This window comes from Cervus canadensis, chromosome 2 (genome assembly GCF_019320065.1).
Source record: "Cervus canadensis isolate Bull #8, Minnesota chromosome 2, ASM1932006v1, whole genome shotgun sequence".
Taxonomy (NCBI): Eukaryota; Metazoa; Chordata; class Mammalia; order Artiodactyla; family Cervidae; genus Cervus; species Cervus canadensis.
In genome coordinates this window covers 113,962,003-113,978,605 of record NC_057387.1, presented here as the reverse complement: position 1 = coordinate 113,978,605, position 16,603 = coordinate 113,962,003, and the positions used below count along the sequence as shown (strand labels likewise).

General features: G+C 61.7%; 1 protein-coding gene across 2 annotated transcripts; it reads left to right on the top strand.

Moving 5' to 3' along the window:
• The first annotated feature begins 2,582 nt into the window (after nucleotides 1–2,582).
• Nucleotides 2,583–6,042, top strand: LOC122428399 (aquaporin-12B-like). Of its 2 annotated transcripts, XM_043448405.1 has the most exons (4): nucleotides 2,583–2,705; nucleotides 2,742–3,189; nucleotides 4,405–4,521; nucleotides 5,712–6,042. In XM_043448405.1, exons 1-4 carry the CDS (start codon nucleotides 2,583–2,585, stop codon nucleotides 5,879–5,881), a joined length of 858 nt encoding a protein of 285 aa, XP_043304340.1. In that variant the 3' UTR covers nucleotides 5,882–6,042. The 2 variants fall into 2 exon arrangements, with proteins under 2 accessions (XP_043304340.1, XP_043304334.1); XM_043448399.1 differs by having other exon boundaries at nucleotides 2,583–3,189.
• The last annotated feature ends 10,561 nt before the right edge of the window (nucleotides 6,043–16,603 follow it).

The following is a 16,603-nucleotide window of genomic DNA, read 5'->3' as shown; positions in this document are numbered from 1 at the left end:
CCCTAAGCTGCAGGTCTCTGCCCCCAGCCTCACCGCCCTGGGCCTGGGCTCTGGGGGGACGAGCGCTGGGTGGGGAAAAGACAACAGATGGAGCTGTGAGGGGGCGGGGATGCGGGCGTCAGAGGCAGGTGAGGGGGCGGGATGCGGGCATCAGATGGCAGGGCCCCTTTGCATAGCAAGAATCCTGGGGAGGGCAGAACGGAAGCCTCAGCTGGTCTCGAGCCACACACCCCCCATTAGAAGTGCAGTGACCTGCTCAGGGAGATGCGTCCCCAGCTGAGGCACCGTCGGGAGGAGGGCCTTGGGTGGGGAAACCGGTGCTGCTGCAGGAAGCAGGTTCGCGTGGGCGCGGCCAGCGGCAAAGGCGTCCAGGCCCGGCCCTCAGCCTCGCACGCGCAGCACCCCGCAGCCCCGGGCCCGGCCGAGCTCCTCTGGAGGAAACTCACCCTGATTTGGAGGGCATTTCTTTCATCCTGGTGGCTCAGCTGATAAAGACTCCGCCTGCAATGTGCGAGACCTGGGTTCAATCCCTGGGTCAGGAAGATCCCCTGGAAAAGGGATAGGCTACCCACTCCAGTATTATGGCCTGGAGAATTCCACGGACTGGAGAATTCCAGAGTCGGGCACGACTGAGCGACTTTCACTTTCGTCTTTGGAGTCAAGCCCCTGGGAAGGAGGACAGGGACGGCAGGTCAGGGCGGCAGGGATGTGAGGGACAGAGCAGCAAGGGTGGAGGGCCAGGGGCCTCCAAGTGGGCTTGAGGGGGCGTCACCTGGACCCCTTCCCCAGCAGCGGTGGCCGGACATGAGGCCTCTGCCTTCAGAGACCCGGCTCCTCTGCTCAGAGCCCCCTCCCCCTTCTGCAGGGGGCAGGCAGGGGAGAGCCGCCTGTCTCCCCTGGGGCCCCTGCCCAGGGACCCCTCCGCTGCCCTGCGCCAGCTACCTTGGCCCCTGTGGGGTGTGGCTGTGTCCTGGAGACCTTGACTTTGACCTTCAGCAACAGCGCCCCCAGCCCCTGGCTCAGTCCCCCTCTCCCGGAAGCCTCCTCCACAGCCGGCTCCTGCTCTCTGCTCCAGCTCAGGCCTGCGGGCCGGGGTATAGCGCACCCTGAAGGCCCTGAGCCCGGCTCGGGCCTCCCCTCCGCACCCTCTGAGCCTCGCTCAGCCTGTCCCCTTGGCCTGGAGTGACCACCGGGCCAGGGGCGGCCTGGCAGATCCAGCGCCCCTGCTCCTTCAGGTCCTGAGGTCACTGTGGAGCGTCCGTGACCACGACCTGGGCTGTCTGTCCTTGCAGCCTGGTTGGTGTCCAGCAGAGTCACGAGCAGAGCCCCGGACTTCCAGTCCCTCTGACTTGGGAGCCAGGGCCCAGTGATGTCCTTGGGCCAAGGCGCTCACCTGGACTCCAGTGGGGTGTGGAGAAGGGTTCACAGGGGACCCCACTTGCCTGGATTGGGCCCTCTCTTCCAAGTTCACCACGTGCTGGGCCTGCAGGAAGCCCCCGAAGCCCCCAAGCAGCCCTTTTGCTCAAGACTAACTCACAGCTTTGCTAGAAATGCAAGTCACATTCCCACCCTCCAGGCAGAAGATCCAGGGCAGTAAGTCCCCTCCTCGGGAACCTTGACGCTGCGAGCTTTCAGAGGTGCAGACGTCTGTTTCGTCAGCGTCCGGCGTGAGCCAAGGCAGCGCGCCCTCCGTCTCCTGTTGCTGACGACCCTTCAGCTCTACCATCTCCCCTCCTCTGTCTCCTCCCGCCAGTAACGCTCCTTGCTGTTCACTCAATGCTAGCCCTGTGTGCCAGCTGTTGGTACGTACTGCTGCACTTTTCAAGGCACTGTGTGTACTGTAAGGTTGACATGTTTTTGTTTGTTTTTTATGTATTATTTGTGTAAAGAGTATTATAAAGGGCTTCCCTGATAGCTCAGTTGGTAAAGAATCTGCCTGCATTGCAGGAGACCCCGGTTCCATTCCTGGGTTGGGAAGATCCCCTGGAGAAAGGGACAGCAACCCACTCCAGTATTCTGGCCTGGAGAATTCCCTGGACTGTATAGTGTGTATATATAGACTGTATATTTGTGTGAAGAGTATGATAAGCCTATCACAGTACAGAACTATGTAGCCATCGTGTGGACTACAGACATGCTCTCGGAACGGAACCTGTTCGTGTGCAGGGGACTTACTGCATGAGGTGAGGTGGGTCCGTCTCTGCAGGCTCAGCTTCCAAGGTGCCCAGTGCAGCCCTACCAGGGCACCCGCTGCTCCCCACACGGGGCTCCTGAGCCAGCACACGGCCACCCTCCCAAGGGAGCTGGTGCCCGGGGGCCCTCACCCAGGCGGGGATGGCACAGGCTCCCACCGGGAGCTGCCCGGTGGAGCCAGGAGGCCGGGCTGAGTCACGGAGCCCCAGCGGCTTTGGGGAGCAGCACCCAGAGTGCCCGAGGGGGGCCGGGTGTCCGCGGAGGACGCCCGACTGAGGGGCGGGCCGGGGAGGCACTGCGGGCAGTGCAGATGTGAGGCTCCCACGGCCTCCCTGCCCGACACGTCAGCTCAGGTGCCTGCCAGCCGTCCTCCCGGAGCCTCCAGGCTGATGGCCGGTCTGAACGTGTCCCTCTGCTTCTTCCTCGCCACCTTCGCCCTCTGCCAGGCGGCCAGGAGGGCGGCCAAGGCCCTGCTCCCCGGGGGCGCCTACGCCCACTTTGCCCGGGAGGCGGCGGGCACGGCCCAGCTGGGGGCCTGCTGCCTGGAGATGCGGATGCTGGTGGAGCTCGGGCCCTGGGCGGGGGGCTTCGGCCCCGACCTGCTGCTGACCCTGGTCTTCGTGCTCCTCCTGGTGCACGGGGCCACGCTGGACGGGGCCTCGGCCAACCCCACGGTGTCCCTGCAGCGGTTCCTCCTGGCCGAGGCCTCCCTGCCCGGCACGCTGCTGGAGCTGGCGGCGCAGGCGCTGGGCGTGCAGGCGGCCGGCGCCCTGACGCGGCTCTACTGGGCCTGGGGGCTCAGCGACCTGCACGTGCTGCAGAGCCTCATGGACCCGCACTGCAGCTCGGCGCTGCGCACGGCCGTGCCCCACGGCGCCCTGCTCGAGGGCGCCTGTGCCTTCCTGCTGCACCTGGCGCTCCTCCGCCTCCAGGGCAGCCGCGCCGTCCACAGGGCGCCGGCCGTGGCCCTGCTGCTCACCGCCGCGGCCGGCACAGGTGAGACCGGCCGCCCGTCCCGGGGCCGCATGGCTACCCAGGAGAGGAGGTACAGGCCGGCACGGGGCCTGGGGTGGCCATTGCCTGGGCACCTGCTGGGGGTGGTGGCCAGCCAGGCGGGACTCAACGTGCTGGGCAGGGACGGGACCCCAGTCGGACAGTCCTTCCCGGTTGGGTCTGTCCGCACCCCGAGCTGCTCCTGTTCATCCTGGGAAGCTGACGCCTGAGGCGGGCAGTGGGTGGGGAGGGGGGCTGCTGCTTCTTTGGGGCCCAGGCTCTGGTCTGGAAGCTCCTGCATCCTTGGTCACCCCTCCTGGAGGCCCGGGGCTGCTGTTTCCTCCTCACCCCCTGCCGCTGCCTGCTGGGCCCACCTGTCACTGTGAGGCAGCCCCCCCAGTTCTCCCCTCCTTCCTCCTCCCCTAACTCCTCCCTCCCCTCCTCCCTCTCCACTTCCCTCCTCCCCACCTCCCTCCTCCCTCCCCCCCGCCCACTCCCCTCCTCCCTCCCTCCTCCGCTCCCTCCTCCCCTCCCTCCTCCCTCTCCGTCTCCCTCCCTCGTCCCCTCCTCCCTCCTCCCTCCTCCCCTTTTCCCTCCTCCCTCCTTCCCTCCCTCCCCGTCTCCCTCCCTCGTCTCCTCCTCCCTCCTCCCTCCTCCCCTGTCTGGGATCTCCCCCGCACACCCAGGCCGAGCCTGCTGACCAAGCTCCCGTGGGCCCCTGAGCCCCCGTGGAAGCCGCCCTGGCTCCCTGCAAGGCGCAGGCCCAGCTCTGACCCTGCCCAGGGGAGTCTCTGCCCGCCGGTCCTGTTGGAGGCCCTGGGGCTGAGGGACGCTAGCGCTGCTCCGCGTGGCCCCCGCTGGCCCCGCGCACCCCTCTCTGCTGCTGTTTCTTTGTTCGGCCAAGTCTCTCTCCTCGCTGTTCCTGTCTCTCCATCTGTGTCTCCCCACCTCTCTCTCTTTCTACGACGCCCTCCCGCGGGCATGGGGTGTGCAGAAGATGGCTGGGGAGCCGAGTCCACACAGGGGTGAGAGGTCGGGAGACCCTCCTGTCCAGCTGCTGCCTGACCTCTGGGCGGCCTGCCTCCCGGTGTCCCCATGGCACAGGGCGATGGAGCCGGGCCGCCCCCACCAGGCCTGCCGGGGCGACTGCCGGATGGGGGTGGGTGGTCCGGCTGGCGGCACAGGCGGGCCAGGACTGATGCCTGCACTCCCCTGCAGCCGGGCCCCTGACGTCCGCCTTCCTGAACCCTGTGCTGGCCGCCTCGGTCACCTTCCGCTGCTCGGGGCACAGCGTGCTGGAGTACGTCCAGGTGTACTGGCTGGGCCCCGCGACAGGTGAGGGGCGCCGGGGGCCCCGGGGGCAGGGCCCCGTGACAGGTGAGGGGCCCCGGGGGCAGGGGCAGGCGGCCCAGTCTGTCCTCTGGGGACAGGGGCAGCCCACAGGGCATCCAGCTCGCTGGCTGGGGTCGAGGCAGGGGCTGCTCCTGGGGCCTCCCCCAGGGTCCCCGGAGGGGGTCCTTGCAGGGAAGCTGGAGACGTGGGCATTTGGAATAGAGCGTTTTGGCCCCAATCTACGCGGGCGCTGGCTGGACAGGGTGGGGCTGTCCTTCAGAGCTCTCGGCTGGCCCAGGGACCACAGCGAAGTGAAGGCTGGGGACAGCAGGGCCACTCACCTGAACCCAGGCAGGCGCGGGAAGCCTCGCCCTCTCTGCGGCTGCAGCCTCCCTGCCCCCCACCCCCGGGCGTCCGGGGCTTGCGGGTGCATCAGTCCCATCCCAGCCTGTCCTCCCTGTCCACCGCGTGTCCCCCGAGAACGACAGCAGTCACACAGCGTTGGGGTCCACTCTGCTCCAGGGAGACCTCGTCTTAATGTAACTACTCACACCCGCCGAGACCCTATTTCAGGCAAAGTCCCACTGTGAGGTCAGGGAACGACCTGAATCCGGGGAACACCGCTCCAGCCTTTGACCCCACAGCTGCTATGGCGACATTGATGCTGTCAGGACCCCTCTGGGAGCCGCGAGGGGCGGAGGCTGGGGGGCCAGAACCCGTGTGCACACACCAGCTCAGTTCAGGCAGGGGGCCTCCCGCCCTCGGGGAGACGAGAGTTGGCCAGCTGGGGGTCCAGGGTCCTCCACTCCGGAAGCTCCGGGCAGAACCTGGGGGCGAGGGGTTGGCCAGGCCCCACCCCTGACCCCCGGCCCCCTGGTCCCACCTCCACGCTCGCCACCCCGTGGATGACACGCTAGCATTGGGAGACGGCCCTGGGAGGAAGGGCCGAGACTCAGGCACTTGTGCCCGGAACACGGGGCCCAGAGCATGGTCAGCGAGTGCACACGGTTCCGGGTCCCCACCAACCTCCGGGGGGTCGGCCCCAAGGGGAGTGGATGCTGGCAGGAGCCGGGCCAGGGCAAGACCTGGCCCCGTCTGCAGGCCCCTGTCCACAGATGGTGTGGGGCACGGCACTGGGGGGGTCTCAGGCCTGGGGAGCCCCCGGCTTCCGTGTGACCCTCGCTCTCCCACAGGCATGCTCCTGGCCGTCCTGCTGTATCACGGCCGCCTCCCTCGCCTTTTCCAGAGGAACCTGCTTTACAGTCAGAAGAGCAAGTACCGGGTCCCCAGAGGGAGGCCTGTCCCGGGGCCTGGAGGCAGCCAGATGCCTGAAGAGGGGAGCAGAGGACGGGGGCCCCGGTAGTGGGGGGCAGGGGGGCAGCCACTGAGTCCCAGTGACACCGGCTCTGTCCCTGTGAGCAGGGAGCTAGGGCCCGACCGTGGCTGGACCCCGGGGGCTCCCTGAGCTGAGGGCAGGGGGCAGACCTCCAGCCCCTTCCTCCCCAGAAACCACTTGTCAATAAACCGTCCCTAAGACCTGCCGTGTCCCTGGGCCTGACAGGCTGGTGAAGGGCAGGCCGAGTGAGGCGGGGCGCAGTGCCGCCTGCCCTTCCCTTTGCAGGGGATCTCTAGTGCCTCTTCTATACAGTCCTCCTTCAGTCACTCAGTTGCATCCGACTCTTTGTGGCCCCAGGGACTGCAGCACGCCAGGCCTCCCTGTCCATCACCAGCTCCCAGAGCTTGCTCAAACTCATGTCCATTGAGTCAGGGATGCCATCCAACCATCTCATCCTCTGTCATCCCCTTCTCCTCCTGCCTTCGATCTTTCCTAACCAAAATCAAAGGTAAGACCTAGGAGGAGAGGCCACGGTCCAGGGTGAGCACACCCGGCCTTGAGGTGGACTGTCCCACTGCTGGTGACTGGTCGGCCTGGACACACCCCAGCGGGCAGCTGCCGGGGACGGTCAGGGTGATGGCTGGAGCCCGTGGCTGCAGGGGACACGGGACACCCAGCCCCACCCTCCCCCCAGCACCCTTCCGCCCTGAAGGCCCTCATGGCCAGGCATGTACAGCGGGGCCCTCACTGCAGACCCCAGGTTTCCCCAGGCTCGGAGGAGCCCCCGGCCATTTTCTCCCCAAAGACCAGAGCTCACCTGGAATCTCCCACCCCCAGAGAACACAGCCCCTCAGCTGGGGGTTCCCGCAGCCCCGTCCAGAGAGTGAGGCTGGTAGGGAGCCCAGCCCAGGGCCCCACCCTCTCCTCGGGCTAGACGGACAAGAGGGAGAAGCCAAGCAGAGGCCCTGGGTGAGCCCACCCACCGAGGGGCTGCCTCGTGGAGGCGCTGTCTGCCTGCACCAGCCCCGGTGCGGGGGCAGAGAAGGGAGACTCCTCCCCACCTCCTGTGGCTGCCCGCCTTCACGATCCGCTCCCCCGCCTGCCCGGGCAGCGAGGCTGCTCTCCATGGGCTCCGTCTCCTCTCCACCCTGCTGCGGCCGCCTGGGGCGGGGAGCGGGCCTGGGTCTCTGAAGGCCCCCCTGGGAGAGAGGCGCAGGGGTGGTGATGGGATGGGGCTCCTCTCCTGGGGGTTCCTGGAGCCCCGTCTCCTGGGGGTCAGCACTGGGAGGACGGCCACTGCAGCAGCCACAGGGGTGAGGTCGTCACCCTGGGCGGAGAGAGGGGTCCTCACTGGCAGCACCAGGACCGGTGGGGGGGCAGCTGCTCAGCTGTCCCCACAGAAAGGCCCTACAGCCCCTGCACAAGGGCTTCCAGGACAGGGACCCCGGGCACTCAGGCAGTGAGCTGGTCAGTGAGTTAGTTCAAGAAAAACACTAACGTGGGCATTGCAATACACAATAGCACTGGGCTATTAGAAATATTCCAGGAGTTTGGAATCTCTTTTGAAAAAGTCAACATTACAAAGCAAAGGCCATCAGCTTGGAAAGAAAAATTAAATTTAAGGATCACGTTATTACACAGAAAAGAACACAATGTTCATATGAAGCTTTGATCAACCAGTTACTACATGGACGACAACTCAAAATTAATTTTGGATAACAACTTAAAATTAACTTTTCAGTAGAATTGAAGATAGAATGATAAAAGTGCACAAAGAGCTGTTTGAAATTACATGCAAATCATGAATCAGTTTCCTTATGGTCTCCAAAAGCTATAGGAAATATGAAAGTGACACTGCAAAGATTTACATTTAAATTCAAACTTTCACAAAACTGATTTGTATGAAGGGTTAAATCTTTTCAGGAAAATTGCTCTGAAAGAATTGTTGTTCAGTGGCTAAGCTGTGTCCAACTCTTTGTGACACAATAGACTGCAGCATGCCAGGCTTCCCCATCCTTCACCATCTCTCTGAGTTTACTCAAACTCATGTCCACTCATCCACTGAATCAGTGATGCCATCCAGCCATCTCATCCTCTGTCGTCCCCTTCTCCTCTGCCCTCAATCTTCCCCAGCATCAGGGTCTTTTCCAATGAATTTGCTGTTTGCATCAAGTGGCCAAGGTATTGGAGCTTCAGCTTCAATGTCAGTCCTTCCAATGAATATTCAGGGTTGACTTCCTTTAGGATTGATTGGTTTGATCGCCTTGCTGTCCAAGGGACTCTCAAGAGTCTTCTCCAGAGTCTTCTCTTCTGAAAGAATCATCAGCTCTAAATGTCCTAGAACTTACATTTCAAAATAACTAGGAAGTATCCCCATGCTCTCACAGCCCATTCATAATCTGAACAGTCCCAGTAATGGTTCCATCAGCAGAAAGATCCTTCTCGAAGTTGAAAATCGTCAGAAATGATTGCAATCCTATATTTGTCCAGAGTGACTAATACTGCTTTAAACCCGATTAACGGAAGATGAAGTTGCCAAATGTATACATTTTAATTAGCTAATTAATAAATTTTCAGAAAAGGGAGACAGGAAAGTTGGACAATCAATCAAAATCTCTTGCGAATGAAGTATAGTAAGTCCCCTGCATGCAAGCAGGTTCTAAGTGTGCTCATAAGCCCCCCAGAGCTGGCCTAGGTACACAGCTAACACAGGCCGCTGTACTGGACTGTACCAGGGCTTCCCTGGGGCTCAGACGGTAAAGACTCCGCATGTCATCTGGCTACAGTGAGCGGGGCCGCCCTCCGCCGAGGCCCCAGAGGCGGCCCTGGAACCGTCTCTGCACCCCTTTCTCTCCCGCCCCCTCTGCTGGTCTGAGCGGTCCGTGCTGAAGGCAGGGAGTGATCAGGGTGGTGTTGGGAGGGGCTGTTGGATGACTCTGGTGGGGGGCGCTCTGGTGGGCGGGCCTACCTGCGTCCACCTGTGGCTTCCTGGGCTGCAGACGCCAGGCCCTGCATCCAGGCCGGCTCCAGAAGGGGCTCTCATCTCTGGACCGTTGCCCCCTCCCTCTCTCTGGCCCACCCCCCACCCATCCCAGCTGCCGCGACGGAGGGTCCTCTGGAGAGGAGTCTGTGTCTGCAGAGAGGACCCCGGAGCAGCCCCACCCCAGCAGCGCTGCAGCCCCTAGAGCTGGTTTCTCCAGCACTTCTAGGAGAAACCGCTGCTTCTGGAGCTGGGGCAGGAGAGGCTCAGGGTGAGCCTGGAGCATCCGCCTCCCCGCCTTCCCCCAAAACACACCCACACTGGCGTGAGTGTGTCAGAAAGACAAGGACCCAGCCGACACGGTTCCTCAATGGCTAAGACTGGGACAAGCTGGGCAGCAACAGCAGCAAAGTCCTCACAGAAAACAAATGTCAGGTCACCAGGGGGGAAAGGTTGGGGGTTTGGGATTAACGTACTCACACTACTGTACGTAAAAGAGATAACAACAAGGACCTATCGTAGAGCACAGGGAACTGCACTCCGTATTCTGTGACAACCTCAATGGGAGAAGGGGCTGAAAAAGAACAGATGTGTGCATGTGCATAGCTGAGCGCTTGCATCTCCCGCCGGACCCACAAAGCTGAGGCCAGAGTCAGTGTCCGCTCCTGGCAGGACACATTTGTAGTCTAGGGGGCTACGGGGCATCAGTCTGACTTGTCAGCATTGTGGGGTCCTCCCCTGGGGAGCCTGCCCCCAGCCGTCAGGGTGCAGGAAGCCATGTCTGGACTCAGCCCATCTCTGCGTGGCTGCAGAGTCCTCATGCCCACTCATGTCATGAGCCCGGGGGGCCACCTTATGCAAGAGCACCAGGATAGTCAATTCCAAGCACTTCTGATCCTGGAAGGGGTACTTCGATTGGGTGTTGAAATGTCCTATTTTAATGCACTCCTTAAATTTCCAAAGCGATTTGCGTGGGTCCTAAGAGACCAGTTTCCCGTTGCCCATCTGCCTGATTATATGGCCAGGTTACTGGCCACCACACACTAGTCAGTAAAAACCCAACACAGAGGCAACAGCATGTAGTTCAACAGTGAGCCAATTCGCTTTCACCTTCTTTGATCAGACTGTGACCATGCAAGAGGATGCTGTCCATTCCCCTTGGACTGCCGGAAACCCAGCAGGCCCTGCTGTCTGAGAGCTGCTCGTGGGCACCGCTCACGTGGCGGTGGTGTTTGGCAGCCCCTCAGGGGGTTCCAAGGCCACTGTACGGGGGACTAGGCTCCCTGTTCATGGATGTCCCCTGGGAGCACGCACCTGTCCTGTTCATGGACATCCCCCGGGAGCATGCACCTGTATAAATAGGTAAATAAAACTCCCGTCTCATTCAGGAACTCTTCCAGTCACTTACCTCCCCACTGGCGAGTCTGTGGGATCCCATTGGATGTTCCATAATTGCTCTGTGCCCCTGGGTCTCCATCAAACCTGATGCCAGCTAGTGGGCCAGCCGTCTTAAACGGAACCCAGCGGTGACCACTGGGGGGCGCTCACTGACTCCTGCCCTAAGGTTCTTCCTGGGCTCCACACAGGGCAATAGTTCCTGTCGCTTTATGATTCAATTTATCCTTCCTGCGGTCCAGCCTCTAACGGGGCATAGTGAACCTGGAGATCCTCTTTTGTCCATCAGGCATCCTATACACCTTTGTATTAATGACGTCTGTGGGCTGGACCACCTCACCGACCCCCATTTGGAATGTTCCATCAACGTCGGCTGAAGGGTGGGTTTCCAGGCCTCCTGTTGTACAGGATGAGGTAGGGGACGCGACCCCAGTCACACATAGACCGTCTTCCCAGAATACGTTCAGCTACAGCAGGTGCAAACACTGTCCGTGACGTCTGTTCACACTTGACAATTTTCATCCAAACTTTCACCCCAGTCTCATCAGCTCTTGGCTTCCTGTCTCCTCTGGTCTGACTTTCACTTCTGTTGGGGTGTTGGAACTGTTGGAACCACAGGGCACAGGGCTTCCCTTCAAGGAATCCTAGAAGTGACTCGTCTCCGAGGTGACACCCTCCACCCCTTCTGAAGATTCAGGGCCAAGACACACGCTTTTCTCCACTAAAAGAGTTTTGATTTTCTCTTAGGAGGTAAGTGCTTCAATATTACTCCATTTGTGGGAAGAGTAATTACAGTATCTTGTTGCAAACAAGGGTAATAAAATAATGCAGACCCACAGCAAGAATTCTGTCTTCTAAAATCATTTTAATGTTTTTCTCTTTCAGTTTTATTGCTATAACTTAAGTGATCAAATGACATCTCACATGCAGACCTGATAAAATTATAATTCTTAGGGTAATGAAAGAGGAAAATGAAAAAGTTGGCTTAAAATTCAACATTCAGAAAACTAAGATCATGGCATCCGGTCCCATCACTTCATGGCAAATAGATGGGGAAACAGTGGAAACAGTGACAGATTTTATTTCCTGGGCTCCAAAATCACTGCAGATGGTGACTGCAGCCATGAAATTAAAAGACACTTGTTCCTTGGAAGAAAATCTATGACAAACCTAAACAGTGTATTATAAAGCAGAGACATCACTTTGCCAACAAAGGTTCATCTAGTCAAAGCTATGGTCTTTCCAATAGTCGTGTATGAATGTGAGAGTTGGGCCATAAAGAAGGCTGAGTGCCAAAGAACTGATGCTTTTGAACTGTGGTGCTGGAGAAGTTCTCCAGCATTGGCAGACAGGTTCTTTGCCACTAGCGCCACCTGGGAAGCCCACTGGCAGTGATATTAGGTCACAGAGGGACCAAGGCCAGCAGTGTCTGGACCCACAGGGCCATGCAGCAAGTCCAGGGAACGAGATAGGAGGAGCGCTGAAAGCCGCTGATGAGTCGTTCAGGGGAAGAGTGCAGGTAGGACGGGCCCTTCCCTATCCTTTGCTCAGGTGGCAGTTTCCGGGGAGGCGGGGGGCGGTCCTCGGAATATCATGTCTGAAAATGTGTGTCTGAGGAAGGCCACCCTGACCCCCATCATTCCCAGCCAGGAAGTCACTCTCAGGAGTCCCGGCCATGTCCCAAAGGTGGGGATATGGCTCAGGCTCCCGGGGTCCCTGCCAGGGATGGGGCAGCTGGCCAGCCTCTGGGCCCCTGTAGTCTCCAGGGGTGGGGATCTGTGTGGGAAATAAGGCCAGACTCCGAGGGTACGGGTTCAATACTTGAAAGAGCCTGAGGCTCACGTCTACTCATGTTCTTGGCCCCACCCATGTTAGGGGTCGCCCTGAACCCGAGGGTCCCAAGGTACAGGCGGGAACACTGCGGCCCGGGAGGAAGCCACCTGAATCCGCACTTGGGCAGCCAGAACACAGGACCACTCTCTGGACTGCAGGACAGTGGGCGATTGTACGGGGAGGTGGGTGCCGGCAGGCCCTGGCACACTGGGCCACGGCAGAGAGGGGACCAGAGGCCACGGCAGGCTGGGGACAGGGTCGCTGAGGGGTAACAGTAGGAGGTGGTAGGAGAGGAGAGGGCAGACAGGCACTCCTGCTCCTGGGAGGGCAGGGGCCCGGGTCTCAGGTTTGTTCCTCTTGAGGGGCACGTCTCTGGAGAAGGCAGGGAGGGGCAGCTCACTGTCAGAGTGGTCCTCACGTGGGGGCTTAGAAGCCCCTAATGGACACCAGCACTGGTGATGCTGACTAGGTCCTGGGTTCATGCTGGGCGATCACCTCAGTCAGATCCCTTGCTGTGCTCTCAATGTCTGTGTGTCCTCAAACTTCCAAAGTTGGAATCCTAACCTAGCCCAGCTGGATGTGATGGTCTCAGGAGGTGATGAGGTCACAAGTGTGGAGCCCTCAGGAAAGGGATTGGCGCCCTTGGGAAAGAGATGCCAGGGGGCTCCCACATCCCTTCCACCAGGGAGGACCCAGCAGCAGACAGCGATCTGTGAACCACGAAGCGGCCGTGCTGGCAGCTGGACCAGTTGGGGACCCGGAGGTCCACTTCCAGCCTCGGGACTTGCCCATTTGGAAGCCACCCCTCCTGTGGTGTTCTAACAGTCCTCCTCCCAGACAGGGGAAGCCCTGCACCCAGGACCCAGGCCGGCGGGACGGACCCCCGACCTGAGCTGCCCGCGTGCCCTGGCTGGGTCTTTGCCGAGCAGGCTACTTTCACCCTCCGGTCTGGGTCACAGCGAGAAATCACATTCCCTCCGTAAATTAACTGAAACTTCAATCACAGCTGGTCACAACTGCGTGGTGAGAGGCAGGTATGCTAGGAGGCAAAGCCCGAGCCTCGGCCCCCTCCCCGCCAGCGCGGAGCCACCCCCTTTTTCTGGAGCCTGAACGGTCTTTAGGGAGGGGAGGGTGGGACCAGCCAAGTCCAGCCTCAACGAGCGAGAACCTCCCAGGAAAGAAGCGCTCGGGGAGGGGCCTAAGGGGCGGGGTCCATTCCTGGGCCGGGCCTATTCCTGGGTGGAGCCTAAGGGGTGGTCCTAAGGGGGCAGAGCCTATTCCTGGGCGGGGCCTAAGGGGAGGGCTTTGTTCCTGGGTGGAGCCTAAGGGCGGGTCCTATTCCTGGGTGGGGCCTAGGGGGCGGGGCCTATTCCTGGACAGAGGGGCGGAAGCTAGAGCCGAGGCGGGGTGAAGTGTGGGCGGCTCCCGTGGCCTGGCCTTGCGCCTCCTCACCGAGGCTCCGACCGCGCCCGCCCTCGAGGGCTGGCCTGTCCAGCCTGTGCCTGCCACATGCTGGACGCCGGGCCGGGCCCAGCAAGCTGAGCAGCCCCGAGCACAGTGACTCCGGCCTCCGCTCCAGCGTGCGAGGCGCAGTGTGCGAGGCGGGGCTGGGATCAGGGGTGTCCTTGAGACAGGACACAGCGTGACCGCTCAGGCAGTCCCGCCCCCCTGTTCTCCAGAGAGCACCCTCCTGGTTACAGGGTCACTCAGCTGCATCCGCCTCCTTGCTGCCGGGTCTCCCTGCTTCCTTCTGGCCCTCACACCCCTCCACCCTGGAACCTGGGCACCCTCTCTGTTGGAAGCCCTCTTGCTTCCTCCTTAGCCACACCCCTTCAGTGTCCCTCGGAGTCCCGTTGTCACCCCTCATCACGTTCGGAGTCCCCATCCTGGCCTACACCTGCCGTTGCTGTCCCGAGGTCCCCCGTGTCACCCTGGCCTTGATCATGTCCCCCTGGGCCCCCAGAGCTGCTCCCTGTCCTGACCCTCACCCAGCCTCCAGCCGGCAGCACAAGGCGGGGCCCACGTGCAGGGCGCCCCCCACTCCTCTGATGCACCGCCTTTCCCACCTTCAGAGCAGACCCTTCTCAGTCCCGCCATCTTATCTGGCCAACCTCCCCCCAGTCTCTCTCCTCTCCATTCCTCCATGGGGGACCCCAGAGTGCAGCCCTGTGAGGCTCTGGGTGCACATTTCAGGGTCCAGTGCCAGGCACAGGGCAGGTTTTATCTGCACATGCTGATAAACAAGTCAGCTCCACCCTCAGGACGCATCCTCGGAGCCGAACAAGAGGCTCTAGCCAGCTCCCTTCGTGGCCAGCGGCCCCTCCCCACTGCATGGTCTGACACCCAGTCCCCCACCGCCTGCTGAGCCCCAGTGTTGCCTCCAGGGGGCAGTGGTCTCTGGACCTGGTGGGAGGGCCTGGTCTCTTGCACCTGATTCTCCAAGAGGACCAGCCCTGAAAGGTGACTCTGGGGGCCTCTGAGGCAGGGGTGAGGACGCGGCAGGCCACCGAGCCCACCCGCCTCCAGTGACTGTGCCACCAGCCTGAGCCCCGGGCCTCGTCTGTCCCTGGGTCTCTGTGAGGGGAGGTGCCCGCGGCCAGCAGCACACGTCCTCCGGAGTCAGAGCTGGGCCTCCGTGGCTGAGGGCAGAGGGCGGCACCAGCTGGGGAGGGTGGCTGGACCGGCTGTGCTGGGATGCTTTTCACTGCACACAGAACACGCTGGGACGGGGAGGAGGAGGGTCTGGCCCTCCCGGGTCACTTGCAGTTCAAGGTTGTCTTCCAAGGTGGTGCCCCCCTTCAGGGGCCCCTTCCCGAGGGACCGGTGATCAGGGTTGAACCTGGTGGGGCAGACGTTGTACTCTGCAGTTTCTGGGGTTTGGGGGCATGGAGGGCCAGGGCCCCACCTCCTCCTGCCGGCCAGCTGCCACTCTGGCCAGCAGAGAGCCCCAAGAGGAAATGGGGGCAGGGGCTGTGGCCGTGCTCTTGGCCTGCTGTGAAGCTCTGTGCTTGAGCCACAGACAGGACGGCTGGGCTTGATCTCCCTGGCACCGGAGCGGTGGTCAAGGGCACTGATGCTGCCAGCAGCCTTGGCCACATAAACTGCTTCTCTAGTGGGCCATTCGAAGTGCCCCCGTGCCTGGCCCCAGAACAGCATGCCTGGTGCTAGAGGTGCGATGGGGGATGGGTAGGCCTGTGCCTCCTGGCAGGAGAAGACCCTAGGCCACGCCGTGGGTGAGGCACCTGCACGGGCAGAGGGGGGTTCCCACCAGCCACGCTGACCACCGCGCAGGTCCAGGGCCCTGCTGCACTGTGTCACAGCCAGGACGTCGATCTCCCTCAGGTCGGGGCTGGTGGCCTGGCAGGAAGGTGGGTTTGGCCTGGGGCTCTGCCCTGTCCGAAGCCTGTCCGCCCTCATTCTGCCCGAACAAATCTCCCTGTGTGTCCTGGGAGGCTGAGGTGGGTCCTGGCCCCCTGAGGCTCTCAGGAGCAGCCGCCCCGCTGCCCTAGCCCAGCACGAGCCCCCGGGTGGTCTCCTGCCCGGACTTCACGGTGCAGGTTTGTGCTGGTGCTGATCCAGCCCCTTGATTCCCCGCCAGGCCCTCTGCCCCAGTGGAGTGGACACGTCCTGAGATCCATGGAAGTCTGGGCGGGGCAGGGTCCCTGAGCTTCCTCTCAAGCCTTGCTGACGACGCACCTGCTCCTGCAGGTGTTGGCCTAGTGGACGCTCTGCAGGACCCCTTGCTGGGGGCCCTGTGGGCCCGACTGCCTCACCTCTCAGACAGGATGTGGCCGGCTCAGCAGCAGTGGGCGGTGGCTGCCACCTGGTTGACCACAGGACACAAGTTTCTGTCCACCTACGCCATCATGGCAGACCCAGAGCCGCAGGGAGGTAGACAGAGACACTGGTCACCACCTGCGACAGGACATCGCTGCCCACACTGTGGCCACTGTGGTTGTTCCCCAAGCGGCAGACACAGACACAGAGGCCGACAGCCTGGGAGGGGGTGGGACAATGTGGAAGCCTCAGCGGGCTCAGGGCCAGGGCGCCCTGCTGGGTGGACTTCACCTGGACCACAGAGGCAGGCTGTGCCGTTCTCTCCCCCTCCCCTCCATCTTCCGCTCCTCCTTCCCCCTCCATCTTTCTCCCCCTCCCCCATCTTCCTCTCCCCTTCCCCCCATTATCCTCTCCCACTCCCCCCATCTTCCTCTCTCCCTCCCCCACCTCCATCTCCCTCTCCCCCTCTACCACCTCCATCTTTCTCTCCGTCTACCCCACCTTCATCTTTCTCTAACCCTCCCCCACCTCAACCTTCCTCTCCCCCACCTTCATCTTCCTCTCCCCCTCCCCCACTTTCATCTTTCTCTAACCCTCCCCCACCTCAATCTTCCTCTCCCCCACCTTCATCTTTCTCTAACCCGCCCCCACCTCCATCTTTATCTCCCCCTCCCCCACCTCCACCAAGGTTTCCACCAAGGGCCTCTCCAGACTGTGGACCTGCCACCTCCTCTGCCCAGTGGGATGAGGGGCCCCAGCCCTGG

Excerpts from the sequence above, each read along its gene's own strand:
- LOC122428399 (XM_043448399.1), top strand. The coding sequence starts at position 2,583 with ATGGCCGGTCTGAACGTGTCCCTCTGCTTCTTCCTCGCCACCTTCGCC. Across the intron at positions 3,190-4,404 it reads CACCGCCGCGGCCGGCACAG|CCGGGCCCCTGACGTCCGCC; the intron begins GTGAGACCGGCC and ends ACTCCCCTGCAG. Across the intron at positions 4,522-5,711 it reads CTGGCTGGGCCCCGCGACAG|GCATGCTCCTGGCCGTCCTG; the intron begins GTGAGGGGCGCC and ends GCTCTCCCACAG.